The 16092-nt window shown below is 39.5% G+C and overlaps 1 protein-coding gene across 2 annotated transcripts in view; it reads right to left on the bottom strand.

Annotated features, from left to right (window-relative positions):
* Positions 1 to 5290: 5290 nt before the first annotated feature.
* Positions 5291 to 16092, bottom strand: part of ARK2N (arkadia (RNF111) N-terminal like PKA signaling regulator 2N) — a 76144-nt gene continuing 65342 nt past the window's right edge. For both annotated transcript variants that reach the window (XM_082641435.1, XM_082641437.1), the window contains one exon: positions 5291 to 8731. In XM_082641435.1, the coding sequence (XP_082497561.1) occupies positions 8542 to 8731 (190 nt within the window). In that variant the 3' untranslated portion in view covers positions 5291 to 8541. The remainder of the gene's footprint in view (positions 8732 to 16092) is intronic.

The following is a 16092-nucleotide window of genomic DNA, read 5'->3' as shown; positions in this document are numbered from 1 at the left end:
ATTTGCATTTCCCTGATGACTAATGATGTTGAGCATCTTCTCATGTGTTATTGACCAATGGTATATCTTCCTTGGAGACATGTCTATTCAGATTTTTTTAATTGGGTTTTTTGTCTTTTATTATTGAATTGAAAGAGTTTTTATATATTCTAGATACAAGTCTCTTATCAGATATAGGATTTACAAATATTTTGTCCCAATTCCACAGGTTGTCATTTTACTTTCTTGATGGTATATCCTCTGAAGCACAAAATTAATTTTGTTAAAGCCCAATTTATCAAATTTATTTTTTCTTATTGCTTATGGTGACATATCCCAAAAGTACTGAAGGCATCTAAAAGGAATCAGCTTCAGATCTTACTCATTTCCACTAATATCATCTGGAACGTCATAAAGAGCTTTTATTCCTTCTTCTTGAGACAGAGAACAATTTTTATTATGAAATATTTAAGATATACATAAAGGTGCAAATAATAACATACATCTGTGTCCCCACTACCCAGCTTAAGAAATTTTGCCAGTAAAGTTGAAGTCCCCGTGTCCCCTCCTTACCTCCCTCTCCAGAGGCAACCATTAGTCTGAATTTGGTGTTTTTTCTCATGCATTTCTTTATACTCTTATTATGTGTGTATCAATTTTTTTACCAGTATGTAGTATTGTTTTGTCTTTTTGAACTTCATATAAATGGCATCATGTAGTACAGATTCTGCAACTTGCTTTTTTTCCACTCCACAGTGTTGAGGTTTATCCATGTTGATATAACTAATATAAGTGTATAAATATTGCTCTAGCTCATTAATTTTCACAGTGGCTACACCTTCTATAAACACAATGTTTATCCATCCTATAGATGAACATCCATGTTGAAATATCCAAAAACTGGGGAAAAATGACACTAAACATTTCTGAGCACGTAAACCAGTTTCTCTAGAACCAGGGCTTTCCGTATCTTTTTACTGCAACCCACAGTAAAAATAAATAAAATACATTTTATATTTTGACCCTATGTACACATACATGTTTGTGTGTAGATGTTTATCAGTATATAACAAAAGTTTCATGTAACAATATTGTCTCCTGTTATTTCTATGTTGTTAATATTTCCTTAAATAAACAAAAGATGGTTTACAGACACTGAACTGATTTCATGACTTCCCTACCTAGGCTACCACCACAGTTTAAAAGTTGCTCATGGGTATCATCCCAGATGGTGTAACTGCTGGGTCATGGGTGTCTTAGTCAGCTCCGGCTGCCACAGCAAAATACTACAGAGTAGGTGGCTTAAACAACAGGCTTTTTTTTTTTCCCCTCACAGTTCTGGAGGCTGCAAGTCCAAGGTCAGGGCGCCAGCATGGTCGGATTGGATGAGAGCCCTCTTTCTGGCTTGCAGACAGCTGCCTTCTTACTGTGTCTTACATGTAAGGCTGAGGTCTCCTCCTCTTCTAATAAGAGCGCTAATCCCATCATGGGGGCTCTGCCCTTAGGATCTCATATAAACTTAATTACCTCCCAAGGGCCTTACCTCCAAATGACATCACACTGGGAAGTAGAGTTTCAACATATGAATGGGAGGGAGGGGAGACCCAAACCTTCAGTCGGTAGCTTGAGGTATGCACATATTCAGCTTTTTACTAGACAATTCCACTGTTTTCCAAAATAATTGTAGCAAATTGTGCTCCTACAAGAAGACAAGTGAATTGCCATTGTCCTGCCTCCTTATTGGATTTAAATGTATTCCTATCTGATTCTGCCTATGTGAAATGGTGTCCTGTAATGTAAGTTTGCATTTCCGTAATTAGTACTGAGCCTGAGCATCTTTTTTATGTTTACTGACCATCCACATTTTCCTGTTCCATAAACTATGAGACAGGGAATCTATCTACGGGAAAAGTTTCCAAGGCCATTCCTGAGCTTGAGTTGAGAGGCATATGCAGGTGTGTGGTTCTGATGTTTCAATCTGTGACCACTTGCCCAAGAAAAAAGGGAACCAATCCAACATTACCTTCTCAGGAAGACTTCTTCCAATTCTTCTCAGGCCAGAACAAAGTAGAATCAGCAGCAATAACAACGAAGGAAAAACCAGGTGGAAAAAAGAGGCTTTGTTTTTCGTAAAGCTAAAAAGTCCGATTTTGGACCATAGAAAAAAATCTACTCTTGCTACGTCGAGCTATGTAAATCTGGGTATGTTATTCTTCTGTTCTCAGTCTTCCAATCTGCAAAATCAGGATAACAATCTGTACCACTTCTTACCCCCATGTGAAAATTTTGAAATACATATTCTTTTAAAACTTTGAAAATAAAGAATTTGTAGAAATTCAAGGTTTTGTGGGCGTTAGTCATCCAGCGCCTTCCAAAACTTAAGTGAGGGCTTCCCTGGTGGTGCAGTGGTTGAGAGTCCGCCTGCCGATGCAGGGGACACGGGTTCATGCCCTGGTCTGGGAGGATCCCACATGCCGCGGAGCAGCTAGGCCCGTGAGCCATGGCCACTGAGCCTGTGCGTCTGGAGCCTGTGCCCCGCAACGGAAGAGGCCACAACAGTGAGAGGCCCGCGTACCGAAAAAAAAAAAAAAAAACAACTTAAGTGAGACGACAGAACTGTAGTCCTTTAAACAGCTTTCTGGAGGGAGCCACTCTCCGCAATTCCTGCCTGAAACGCGATGGCTCTGCAGAACAATGAATTATTCCCTAAAATAACACAGTCTTGTCTTTCAGTCTCAGAAAATAAATCTTAGAAATTCTCCATTTTAAGGCATAGAAATCAAATCCCTTAGTGGTCGGATAGTCTTTCTCTGGAGTCTCCTGCTCTCTGGTTCAGGCTTTTTAAACATCAGTCCCTCTACCCTCTGGTCTGATTTCCCTCCTGTTGCAGGTGCCAAGATCCATCCTAAAGTCACACTTGCTTGCTTTAGACTCAAGCTCAAGAGTGAGGGCTCAATGGTCCACAACACTTCACCCTCCCACTCTTAGGACAGAGCAGCCATGGGAAGGAAACAGAAATGACTCCTTCGAGGTGTCAATTATCAAAGCACAAAGGAAAAAACTGGTACCAAATAGTTTCCTTTACCAAAGAATAAGAAGTTAGATCAACAGGATTTACAACCAAGAGGTGTTCCCACCGTGAAGGCCAGGATCTATGAGCAGATCACGCAAGCTGCTGCCGCCGCCTTCTTTCTGAGAGTTGACTTCACTGCCAGCACTCGCTCTCATTCTTTACTAATATCCACCTACCAAATGGGATCTCAAGGCTTGGCAGAAAGGAAAGAAAGAAATGGTGAATCCTCATCACACAAAGGGATCCTTGCCTAAAGCCATCCCCACCTAGAAGGCATGCTACCCGCAGAGTAGCGCCACGGCAGTTGAACTGAGCCGACAGTGTCACAACCTCTGTTGGGCGAATGGATGCTCTTTCCACATCACTATCACGTTCATGACCGTCACCTGCATCTTTTGCTGAGCGCATTGCTCCTTCCAATATTTGACACTGCCTTCTTTTGCTCCAGGCATATTCTCCCAGCCAAAGCTCCACTGTATAGCCCAGGAACGTCTCTAATTCTGTAAATCACTGCTCTCAAACACGGAGTCAAGAAAGTAAAGAAAATCATACCTACCAGTGACCTAGGAGGATCACTCCATAGATCAGCAAAATGGTTAAAACAAAACCTAAACCTAGAAGAAATTCACCTTACTTCAATTGCACAATTGGAGCTGAAGACATGTTTATATATTTTGTAAAGATTTATGTAATTTTTCTGTTTGGACTAAAGTTATAAATAGCTGTCATCTACTGTGAAAAACATACAAACAAGGGAAGGCAAGGCCAAAAGCCAGCAAAGAATAGAAAGAGGAAGCCAGAATGAGATTAAGTACTAGCCACAGATTATTTTACTTACTCATGCTTTGTCTATTCTTCAAAAGCAGCATCCAAGGGCAAAAGGGTTCAAAAACAAGACCCTAAGTAAAAAATTTTCTTCTAGAGCCCAAGAAAAGAAGTTTCTCATAGGCACTAACATGTCTAGGTCTCAGATACAAAGTAGTATAAAAGAACCATTTCCAAAAACTAAAAACACTTCCTAACTGTTAACAGTGAACTTCCTAATTGTTAACAGATCTCTTTCCAGTGCAGGTAGGACTAAAAATTTGATGAAGTAAAGAGATCCAGGAGTGAGTATTTTAATAAACACAGGCTTTACTCTGTCTGGTTCCTCATTCTCCTTTACATGAAGTAAGTTACAAAAGTCATGAGATGTTAATGCAGTAAGTAGTTCCTGTCATTTTGATAACCAAATAAAAAACCTGAAAATAGAACCAAATTAGGAGGAAAGTTCTTTGGGCTATTTTTGAAACACCCTGTATTTGCTTCAACCATGAGCAAAGTGCACACGGTCACAGCATCTTACCCTGGCACGCTGGTCTCTGGGAAGTAACTGTCAGCTGAGTTTTGTTCCCAGGAGCAAAGGGGCCTAGCACTAGGGAGCCTTTCGCCAGCTTTGAAATCTCACTGGTTCAAACTGGAAAGGGAAGTGGGGGCTACAGGAAAGCTAATGAAAAACTATTTTTATCTAAATCTAACACACCAAAGGTCACCTGCAAAACATTCTAAGAGTAGGATACAGCTGTTGCTTGGAAAAAAATCAGGCAACTTTAACAATAAGATCTGATAACAAAATATAATTCACTTTCACATCCAAAAGCTAACTTGGGAGCTGCTCCAGGCACCATCTAATTAACTGAAGCAGATAGAAAAAAAAAAATCCTCAGAAATTATCTTTGTTTAAATACACTCTATTTTATTTTGTCTTAAAATAGTTTAACCTTTATGCTACAGACTTATTTCAAAAAACAGAAAATCTTATCTTGCACCAAAAAATATATATATAACACTCTGTTTTATTATTTTTCTCCAAAGACCATTAAATACTAAATGGAAACAAAAACTAAATAATGAATGTAAAGAAGAACCAAATTTTGTTTTAAAAACTAGAGTCACACATTTTAAAACATTAATTCTAAGCAATGATTTGTCGTCACTGCATCAAGTCCACGCTCACACTCCAGCAACAGCAGATCTGTTAACCACCAAGTGCATTGGTTCCTAGCCATACAATGGCTAACATTTCATTTTCACGGTAAGAGGAGCAAAAGGCTTCAATGACCTTTGTACTCTTTAAACAACAAAAATATTTCCTAGTTATCCAGTGATTTTTTTTTTTTAAGATCACTACCCTTTAAAACTTGTTAAAAGAATAAGAAGTACGTAGTGTTTTAAATAAAATGAAAAAATACAACAGCATTGGACTAAAATACGTGATTATTTTAAACAAACAGTGCACAATCTGAGGAAGTTTGGTTAGGGCGCAATCATTTTTATATATACATGGAAGTCGCATCATACACATACTGAAAAACAGGGATGGAGGGGAACTCTTTGCCTTTAAAAAAAAAACCTTTAAACTGAAAGACAATACTGTGTCCCCAGCTTTTTCAAAAACCTTGTGACACAGCATAAAAAGCAGGCAACAAATTCATTTTTAAATTGCCTATGGTGCTGATCTGCTAAAAGTAACAATGAACAATTGACTAAATTAGCAAATCAGATGGTTCATATTCACAATTGATAATAATAAAAGCAGAGTTTATGGGATGCTCAATTGTTACGAATAATGGAGTCCATTCAGTCCGGCCCCTTCCATCAAAATGAAGAGACAACTACTGGCGAGCAATAGCTACGTATCAATATTGCTGTACTGATGCAATAGCTAAGTTACCGCTCCGTGGTTTCAAATTGGGGGAAAGGGGGGGGGCACTTAACCAAGTTAGTGCCAAAAACCAATCTGTGACCCAAGTGTACCATTTTAGTGGAGATATTACTTTGAAGAGACGGTGAAGCATAAAGTGTCTATGCTACCAAATGCAAAACTTTGGTTAAAAAAGACCCCCTTAAAAGAAATTTTAAATGTCAGAATTTTAAATTTACCACAGAATTTTATCATTAATACCTTGCCAGAAACCACATCCCTACTCTCCTGGATCTGGCAATGAAAGAAGAGTTGAAACGTAGTCTCTCTATAGTTAGTTAGTAGGTGGAAAAGTCCCAACCTAGTAGGGAGAAAAGCTATCTCTACCATCCCTTCCCCTCCCCGCTTTTTGCATATTAATTTTTGTTCTAGTGCATCAAGCCAGATAGTCAGGGTGCTGGAAAAGGGACAGGTGAGGGCAAAGTGTAACCCAATATAAAAGCAAAAGGCCAGAAAAGAGCTTGGTTACAACTCCGCTCTCTGTTCCCAACCCACAGTGCACACAGCACACCCAAAGAATTCTTGTTAGAGGATGACTGTTAGGGACTAAAGAAAATATGCCCTGGGAAATCCCCTGCTATATGGAATTGGACAAAACATACTGCTAACGTAAGAACAGGTAATGCAAAAATGTTCTTTAAAATGGGGCTCTGCCCTGATAGTGGGGGGAAGATAAGCTGCAAAAACTTCAAGTCATAGAATCCACTCTGCTCTTTCCCCAATGATTTTCCTGGAAAATACAGACCAGAAATTGTACATTTCTGCTCTGTCTAGCATTTTAATTCAAGTCAAAAACAACGTGTAACAGTAAAATTCAATAAATTAATCCTAAAGTAAAATGTGAAGGTCCAAGGATACATCAGTAGTGAAGCTGCAGGAGGTCCTATTTCGCTCTGGCCTCTGGGTCTTTGGTTTTTGTCTAGAATTGTGGCCACGTGAGAGACTTGAGACATGAGGTGCTAAAACTGGAGATTCATGATCTCTTTAAAAGCCTGATCTACTAAAAGTAGAATGACAGGAAAATAAAAAGTTGACGAAGAACAGAGGCCAGATCAAGTGCGATGTTACCAGAGAAGGTGAAAGAACACATGCTTAAATACACTCCCACGGAAGAGGTGTGTGGACGAGCTAAAGCAGCAGGAAGAAGGGTAAAGGAATAAGCGAGTCTTTACACACACAGGAGACACGGCCAGGCAGCCGGAGCCAGGCAGCCGGACGCACGCACATGCGGTGGGTGTCCTGTTCTCCGCAGCAGCCCCACAGCACCACCACAGCGCCTTAGGCAGAACAGGCACTTGGTATAAATGTGTGTCCGCTGAGTGGAAACTGAAAATGGTAGTTCTCATGCTCGTATGATAAGGAAGAGCCACCAAGGCATTTGGGAAGGGAGGCAAAGGGCTAGAGCCCCATTATATGGTAAAAATGGAAACAAAAGCAAACAAAAAAGCAGACAAAAACTGGAAAGACAAAAAGTGAGGTCTTCTAAGCCAGCATTACTTCACTCCTCCCTGTGCACAGTACATAGTGTTCTAATTCTAGGTATTGCTTGTAAAATAATTCACTAGTAACTACAATGTTATAGTAAAAAAGGTAGCAACTAATGCCACAAAACTCCAACACCGGCATTTCCTGAATTCCCTGATGCTCCTACTACCCTTTGTTATTCCTGTTAGATACTGTAAAACCTACAGGGCCATTAATGTGTTTTGCATCTGGTTTCTTATGATGTATTTTGAATTTGCCACTTTTAGAAGGTAGAGGAGAAAAATACCCAAATATAGCAACAGGTCAACTTCAGCTCAAGTATCAAACAGTTGTCATTACATCCTTTACGGAGAGACCAGCTACAGAAGAAGGCACTGCCCTCTCAGATTTTTCAAGTGCCCATAGCCTTAGAAGCCACACAACTTTTCATATTCTACCTAAGTATCAGGTTCTATGTTTCTCCCATTATTTGAACAAACCAGGGGGAGAAAAGGGATCTCTCAATACTCTCCTCAGATGCCCAGACCTCATGGTGGGGTGTCTATCTGAAATGCCTCTGCCTCACAAGGAGATATTTTTCCAGAGTTATGAATTATTGCAACAAGGAGATCAACTAAGTCACCTTAGCAGTATTTATAAACACAGAGGGTCGTTTCAATTATTTGTGTTGTGGGAATTCAGCCAGGAGCAAAGTCAGGAAAGAAGGCAGAAGACTTAAGCTAAAAGAAAAGTAACACTTCTGTCTTCTATTTTTAAGGACAGGTTTTCAATGCACATGCCCTACTAGGTGCCAAAAAGGAACTGACTAATATGTGTGCAAATGCCCTAAGGTAGGAGTGCCAATGGGTGGGCTGACAGTGGTCAAGTCTACATATTAATTTTATTACACAGAAAAATAAATACAAGATTCAAAAACTGAAATCCATTTCACCTGGTAGTTAAAATATCATTCTAAAAGGAAGGCAGTTTCCTAAGATTGAAAGTCACCAAGTAAAATGAAGTTGTCTAATAAAATTCATCATTCTCAGATTCCTACTGAGGGAAAGAAGAAATCCTTTTCTTTGTGATAAGTTACTTTCCTAAGTGACTTCTTTTAATTTAAAAAAAAAAAAGGGAAGGGGGCAATTTTCCATGAGTTTCAATTATACAAATGCCACAAACAGCTTCTGAAGCTGAAGCTATGACAATGAACTTCCATGTCACAAAGAGGAGGAGGAGTAAGTGGAAGGGAACAGTGCAGAGGAAACACAGTGACATTGCATTACAGTAGGTATTTACGTCTGCTATCCTCATCCAATGTAAGGTCAACAACTTCTGCAGGTGACGCCCAAGTCTGCTGGGGAGTCACAGCAGTCCATGACTGTGTTTGCCGGGTGCTAACATACTGCGTGCCAGAGCCATGCTTCCATGAAGAAACACTCTGAATCACACCTCCTCGAGGATGAACACACCTGCAATTGAAATGAAGAGCAAAAGCATGGTTAATCCTACAGAAGGCAATATAGCTTCAGTTGTACTGACCAATACTTTTACTAAGATAAGCCTACTATGCAAGTTCATCAAACCCATAACCAATATCCCTACCCCTTTTCCTCCTTCCCTCCATGTCTGTCTGTCTGTCTCCCCACCTCTCTCAGTTTAGCCTTAAAAAGGCCAAGATTTTTGTCTCAGCCACAAAGTCCTGAGTTACGTCCAGATCTGTTACTGAAAATGGATAAGACGATGCTTCTCTGAATTCATTTAAGCCTCTGGGGTCTTCAGGATAGGGCAGCATATAAATCTTAAGCAAAATTAAGATGCCCAGACAATCTTAGTCTGCGCTAATGAAACAGTAAGAAATACAAGTGAAACTTGTTCTTAAAATAAGTTCTGTGCCATATTTGTTAACAGTACTTACAAAAACAGAAGTAGTAATACCCCTTTTACAGATTAGATGTCTAAACGTCTTTAAGTACTAGGTCGTGAGTTAAAGATCAATTTCCCTCAACCTGAAGGTGACAAGAGAAACACCTGGCTAGTTCATCACAACCACTTATGCCTTTCTTAGTTCAGTGAAAATAACAAGGCTGAAGTACTCAGTTTAGAGTCTCTAAAAGTATCTTATAAGAGGGACAGAACTGCCTTGCTGACAAATCTCATGAGTTCATTGTTCGGGAGAGAACTGTTTCAGAAATACCTACATATTGAATTCCACATTCCAGTCAAATGATAGAACTGTGAACCTCCAGGATGAACCACTGAGTAAGTTTTGATTCATACGAGAGGAAGGCAGGCAGCTCAAGCTATCACTGCTTCTGATGTCCACACATCTAAATTATAGACCTGTCTCCACGCTGCATATGTGAGAAGTGACAAGTGGCATGATTCTAATCACACAAACTACTACAATGGATCATGAGCAGCTGTTCTGACATGTATACAATGAGTGATGCTGAATCACTTAAGAACTCCAGTTTCGACCCCATGCTACCTGAACCTCTAGGTTCAAAAGAAAACATTAGAGTAACAACAGACAAGGTTTAGCTGCAGAACTACCCTTAAGGACCCTTAGGCTTACGGAAAGAGGCCCTGCTCCTACAAAGGCTAGCCTGAAGATGACTCCCTTACCAAGAGAGGTGCCGAAAAACAGATCTCTTGAGGCCAGAGTAGGGGTAGAGTGCAGATTTGTTACAGTACCAGAGGGCCATCATCTTTTCAGAAATGGGCTAAGAGTAGGTACTAACCCAGAGGCGACCATATTTTCAAAGATTAGCTAGTAAAAAGCATTAAAATAAGACACACAGGGAATTCCCTGGTGGTGCAGTGGATAAGAATCCGCCTGCCAATGGAGGGGACACGGGTTCGATCCCTGGTCCAGGAAGATCCCACAGGCCACGGAGCAACTAAGTCAGTGCACCACAGCTACTGAGCCTGCACTCTAGAGCCTGCGTGCCACAATTACTGAGTCCGTGTGCTGCAACTACTGAAGCCCACGCACCTAGAGCCCGTGCTCCACAACCAGAGAAGCCACCGCAATGAGAAGCCTGTGCACCACAACGAAGAGTAGCCCCCACTCGCCCCAACTAGAGAAAGCCCGAGCGCAGCAACGAAGACCCGACGCAGCCAAAAATAAATAAAATTAAACCTTTAAAAAAAAAAAGGAACAACAAGTCCAAAGTCTAATCCAAATCTGTCCACCCCTTAATACACTCAGATTAAATGAGTAGTCATGGAACAACGTCAGCAAAAGGAGTCCATCCAACATTTTAAAGGATCGGTTTTGATGACTGATGACAACAGAATACTAAGATTATTAAGCAGTTTCTCCTCATCTGACAGGCCCGACAGACCTATGAGGTAGATGTGGAAGTTCTTACCCATACTCTGACAGGGAAACTGAGGGTTAAAGAGGTTACATGACTTGCCCAGGGTCATACTGCTTGAAAGCATAGGCAAAGGAACTTCAGGCCAAGTCTGATTTCTGGTCCAATGCTTTCCACATCATGTTGTCGCTTTACAAATGTGTGTATTAAATTCGGTAAGGCAAAACACGGCAAGAGTCAGCAGAGTGCAAAGACAGGCCCAGACCAACAATTTAAAAATATAAAGCTCTTCAACAGTTCAAAAGCTCATCTGTCAAGTAGTAATTGAAGTAAAGTTGGTTAAAAACTTAGAAAAATCAGGGAATGAATGACTACCAAAAAAAGTCAATGTAATCATTGACAGAATTCCTAGAAATAACTCAAATAAAAGCAGTATTTAGTCCCAATTGTTACTCTGTACTGCTCCTTAAGTAATCATACAATGTAACATCAGGACATCAGGTAGTGGCTTTAAAAGGGATCTAATCCAATTTTCCCATTTTACAGAAGAGAAAACCAAAACCAAAAGACAACTGCCCAGGGTCTTAAGAAAGTAAAGCATGGAACCAGAACAAAATCAGGTCTCCACTGGGGAGTTTATTTCCAACTATGTCTTTCTCAGACTGCTCCCGAAGTACTATACACTATGGTTGATTGTAAGGGGAACTGCCTAGCCCCTGGGGGTAATACAATAAAGAGCAAAGCAGATTCTAGAAAGTGTCCAGAGTAGGGGAGTGAGAGGTTTAGAGATGGTATTTACTAATGAGGAATGGTTGAAAGAGGTTATAAATAGTTCCAGTTACTGGAAGCCAAATTGGGCTACTTTAAGCAAAAAAGAAAATTTACTGGAAAAGCACCTTTACTTGAGTACCTCAAAGAACCTAACGATGCTGGAACAACTAGGCCTCACTCATTTGACTCAAGCCCCAATCCTTAGTCTGTTTCTCTTCAAAATTTTAGATTCTCTGGAGAATGTGATGATCCTATCTTTGGTCAAAAGCTTTCCTGTCTCCTATTAACTGCAGCTGGAAAGGCAATTGCCAAAGAAGTGAGAATCATCATGGAAGGCAGCTCCTTCACCAGTACAGAGATCTTGAGAGCAGAATAACAACCATGAATCAGTTTCTAGAAGGCAACTTTTGGATGATCATTACTACACAACAATTACAGCCACTACAAAATAGAAAATCTGCCTTTTAAACATTCAAGCAATTGCTGGGGCATCTGTCAGGAATGTTAATAAGATTCTGAATACAGGCAAAGCTATCCTGTTAGAAGTCAGGATAGTGGTTACAGGGGGCAAGGTGGAGCCAAGAGAGACTTGTTTCTTAATCTGAGAGCTGGTTACTTGGGTACGGGTACAGAAGCTAAAGCGTACACTTATTACTTTTCTGTGTGTGTTATAAGCCAATAAAACATTCAAATTTTTTTTATGATTTAATGACCTCAGCCACCTTGAATAAAATGGTAGCTAGGAGATGGATGAGGACAGAACAAGGCTTTTAACACATTTTTTTTAAAGTACAGGGGAAAAAAGGCTGAGCCCTATTTTATAAGATGGTACATTACAGAATAACTTATACCAGATGCACGAGGGGGAAAAAATTTCAGGAGGAAATGGGACTACAACAATCGTTATAAGCCCTACAGAGATGCCCTATAAAGAAGGATGTGAGAGGCTCAAAATTTTGTTAAGGCAACTAACAAAGCACAGTTTCATGTATTATCACATATCCTTTTTCTATTATGAAAGATATGGGGTGGGAACACACTCGGCTGTTTTATAATTGGTCCAATCAGATTCTAGTGCAGACACAAGCTTTTTTCTCACAAAGCATTTAATCTGCATATAACTGGCAATAGGTTTGCACAACTAGAGTCACATTTTGAGTATTATAACCAAGAAAAACTGCTTAGGCCTCACTTCCATAGACCGCCCCCCCATCCACTATTTATAAACAGTAAGTTTTGATAGAATAATTTCCTGCTCTTCATATATTAAAACCAAAAAAAGGAGACTTCAGAGTAGAAAGGAAGAAAAACACAAAAAGAGGGCAGGCTCTGATGATCAGCTGTTGATACAGTTAACCTACTATTCTAAGAAAACAACATTAAAAATTAATCATTTTTGCTCTCATTTACAGATTCTGAAGGTGACCTCTTAGATAACATTCCTACTTATTTTTCCTAACTGAAGGTAGAGTGAATCCTTGTAGCTTCAGGGAAATGCTTATCTGCCTCCCTTGCTTTTTTTAGGGTTAATGTTAGCAATTGGTTCTAAGCAGCAATCAGTCTTAAATGCAAAAGCCTCCCCACATCAATTCTTCCGCAGAGGGGTGAACCAACATTAACCAATGGACCATAGGACCATCTGAAAGGAGGTAATTAAGGGTCTGATTATTCATAAAAGCTTCAGAGAACAGGTACTGAAAAGAACTGTTTCAGCATAGTTCCATAACATAAAGGTACATGCATTCATCTTCCTAGGGCAATGAAGCTTGCGGAAGAAAAGAAGGAAAATGGAACAAGGATAAAGAAAAATATTAGCAACAGGGTCATAAGTTAAAACGTATGGCAAAATTAAGTGGGCACAGAAGAACTAGAGATGATGGAAAAGTCTCCATCTCACTGGCAAAGAGCATCTTGTGAAACTGGACTGGTCAAAAATTAACACCTAGAAATGACATCTAGGTAATGACAGGAGTTCTTCACAGCAATCCAAGGCAGCCATAAAAGATGCATTCAACCATTAGTTAGGAAGGCATGCCTTCTAGTCTATGACTAGAAGAAACACAGAAGCTAAGTGAACATATCAAAATCTAAAAGAAAAGAGCAGGGAAAGATGTTAGCATGCAAGAAAAGAAAAACAACTGTTTAACAACAAAAAAAAAAAAAAAAAAAAGAGGCACATCACAACTAGAATTACTGATATAAAGGTCAACAAACCGGAATGCTTCCAATAGGAAAAATGGCACCCAAACGCAAGTCAGAGCAACCACAGTCCCAAAGAGAACAACTCAAGAACCAAATCTGAGTTTTTTAAAGCTCTCAGATAGCCCACAAGGTAGAATACCAAAAGGGAAAATAAGAACAGACAACTAAATCCAAACAAAACATCTATGCATGCAAATCGAATTAGAACAAAAAGATGTGGATCAAAACCTAAAACCTTCTTCCAAGCGATAACCCTGCCAGAAGCCCATCAATACTTCATAACTGCAACCCTAGACCTGTAAAAGAAATAAATTCCAGATGAGATACAGGCAGCTAAAGGGGCAATTCTGAAGCAACCAACAAGAAAGGCTCTCCCCCCAACTTGCTTCTCAGCTTTTTTTTTTTTTTTTTTTTTTTTAAATTTATTTATTCTTTGGGTCTTTGTTGCTGCGCATGGGCCCTCTAGCTGCGGCGAGCAGGGGCTACTCTTTGTTGCAGTGCACTTCTCATTGCAGTGGCCTCTCTTGTTGCGAAGCACGAGCTCTAGGCATGCAGGCCTCAGTAGCTGTGGCACACAGGCTCAGTAGTTGTGGCACACTGGCTTAGTTGCTCCGCAGCACGCAGGATCTTCCCAGACCAGGGCTCGAACCTGTGTCCCCTGCATTGGCAGGCGGATTCCCAACCACTGCACCACCAGGGAAGTCCCACTTCTCAGCTTTTTAATCTCAATGTTTGAAAGATTATCATGCTTCTTCTAAAGAAACTGCTGGAAAATTTTTCAGAAAGACACAGCAGAGTCAGTGAGATCCTACTCAGTCCTAGACCCAAGGGCCAAAATAAAAGATCCCCTCAAAATGATAGAAGAGTCCATTCAAAGTACTCCAACAGAATTTGTCAACTCTACATTCCATTTTATGGACAGTTATTAACCACCACTGAGATTTCAAGATAGATCTGTCACCTCCAAGATATGATTTCTCCAGGATTCAAATTAAAGGATCAGAATTAAAAAAACGCATCTTTATGCTTCAGAACCTGTAAGAAAAAGTCCTTGAAAGTAATGTTATAGCATATTATTTAAAACGTACCCAAATTCACTTGACTTAGCTAAGAGTGAAACAAAGATGTTTATAGGGTAAAATGACAATCTGGATAAAGGACTTTAACAAGTTCAGAGAAGGGTGTACTAGAGATAATCTGTGTGCATGTGTGTGTGCTGGAGGTGAGAGAAACTCGGAATTTGAATTTCCAAGTTTTAATAGAAATATAGTAATTTCAACTCCAGATAACAGAAATATTTGTAGAAAAAGCTCAAGATATCATTATGGAAGGAAAGTTTAACAAAGAATCTGAAAAGAAGGGTAGCTCACTCTGTAACATTTCTAGGCACAAGGAGACAATAAAGAAGGGAGAGTCGGTAGGAGTTAATAGAGAACTGGACCATATCACTGATATGTCTCAGAACAGAGTAAGAGATTAGACAGACAGCACAGGTTATAACCTATTCGTTCCTACTTAAGTAGGAACACATGAGTAACACTGAATTAAAATTTGAAAAGTAAGTCAAGAGCAAGTTGGTAACTGGATCATGTGCTCCTGGCACAACTGACGATAATTTACCTACATCAATCTATCAGTCAATATGCAGAATAAGTTTTATAGTACACAGTCTGAAATGAAAAATACTGTAATATTCTACAAAGATCTTGGCATGGGGCTTAAAAGTATAATAATGTCTTCTATACTTATATAGTGCTGAAATAAAATAATGACAAACGTATACTGAAGTAAAGGAAGAAAACAAGAGTTCTATCTACTTCATCTCATAGATAAGTCAGCTTGAAGGAAATAGATGGGAAAATGAAAGAGAACTTAATAGGAAAAAGTTTTTGATTAAGGCAGAAAAAAAGAGAAAAAAGAATGAGGTAAAGCCAAGATTAAAGAATAAATTTTTCCAAAGACTAGATTTTGTTGTGTATGTATGTGTGTGCGTTAAATGTTCCTCAGGTATAACTCTGAGAGGGCTGCAACTAATTCTTAGGACTGTATCTTAGGACTGTACTAAGCAAGAGTCAGTAAATTTTTTCTGCAAAGAGCTAGACAGTAAATATCTTTGGCTCTGCAGGCCCTAAGGTGTCTGATGAAACATCTCAATTCTACCACTGGAGTGCGAAACAGCCATAGACAATATGTAAGTGAACAAACATGGCTCTATTCCAACAAAACTTTATTTATGGATAAATAAATTCTATTTGAATTTCATATAATTTTCACGTCACAAAACATGTCTTCTTTCGATTTTTTTCCCCCAACCATTTAAAAATGTAAAAACCATTCTTAGCTTGAGGTCCATATAAAAACAGGCAGCAGGCCAGATCTGGCCCATGGGCTGTAGTCTGGTCACCACTACCTTAAAGAATGACAAACCTTATAAAATTATTTCCATAATACTGTACACTAATTTGATGTCTTGTGGCTTTTTTTTTAATTCCTAAGAAACAAGATTCCCTAAATCACACAAACATCACTAGAAATGC

The sequence above is a fragment of the Mesoplodon mirus genome (genome assembly GCF_964341445.2).
Source record: "Mesoplodon mirus genome assembly, chromosome: 13".
In the NCBI taxonomy this organism is placed as follows: domain Eukaryota; kingdom Metazoa; phylum Chordata; class Mammalia; order Artiodactyla; family Ziphiidae; genus Mesoplodon; species Mesoplodon mirus.
This window is presented reverse-complemented; position numbering and strand designations above follow the sequence as displayed.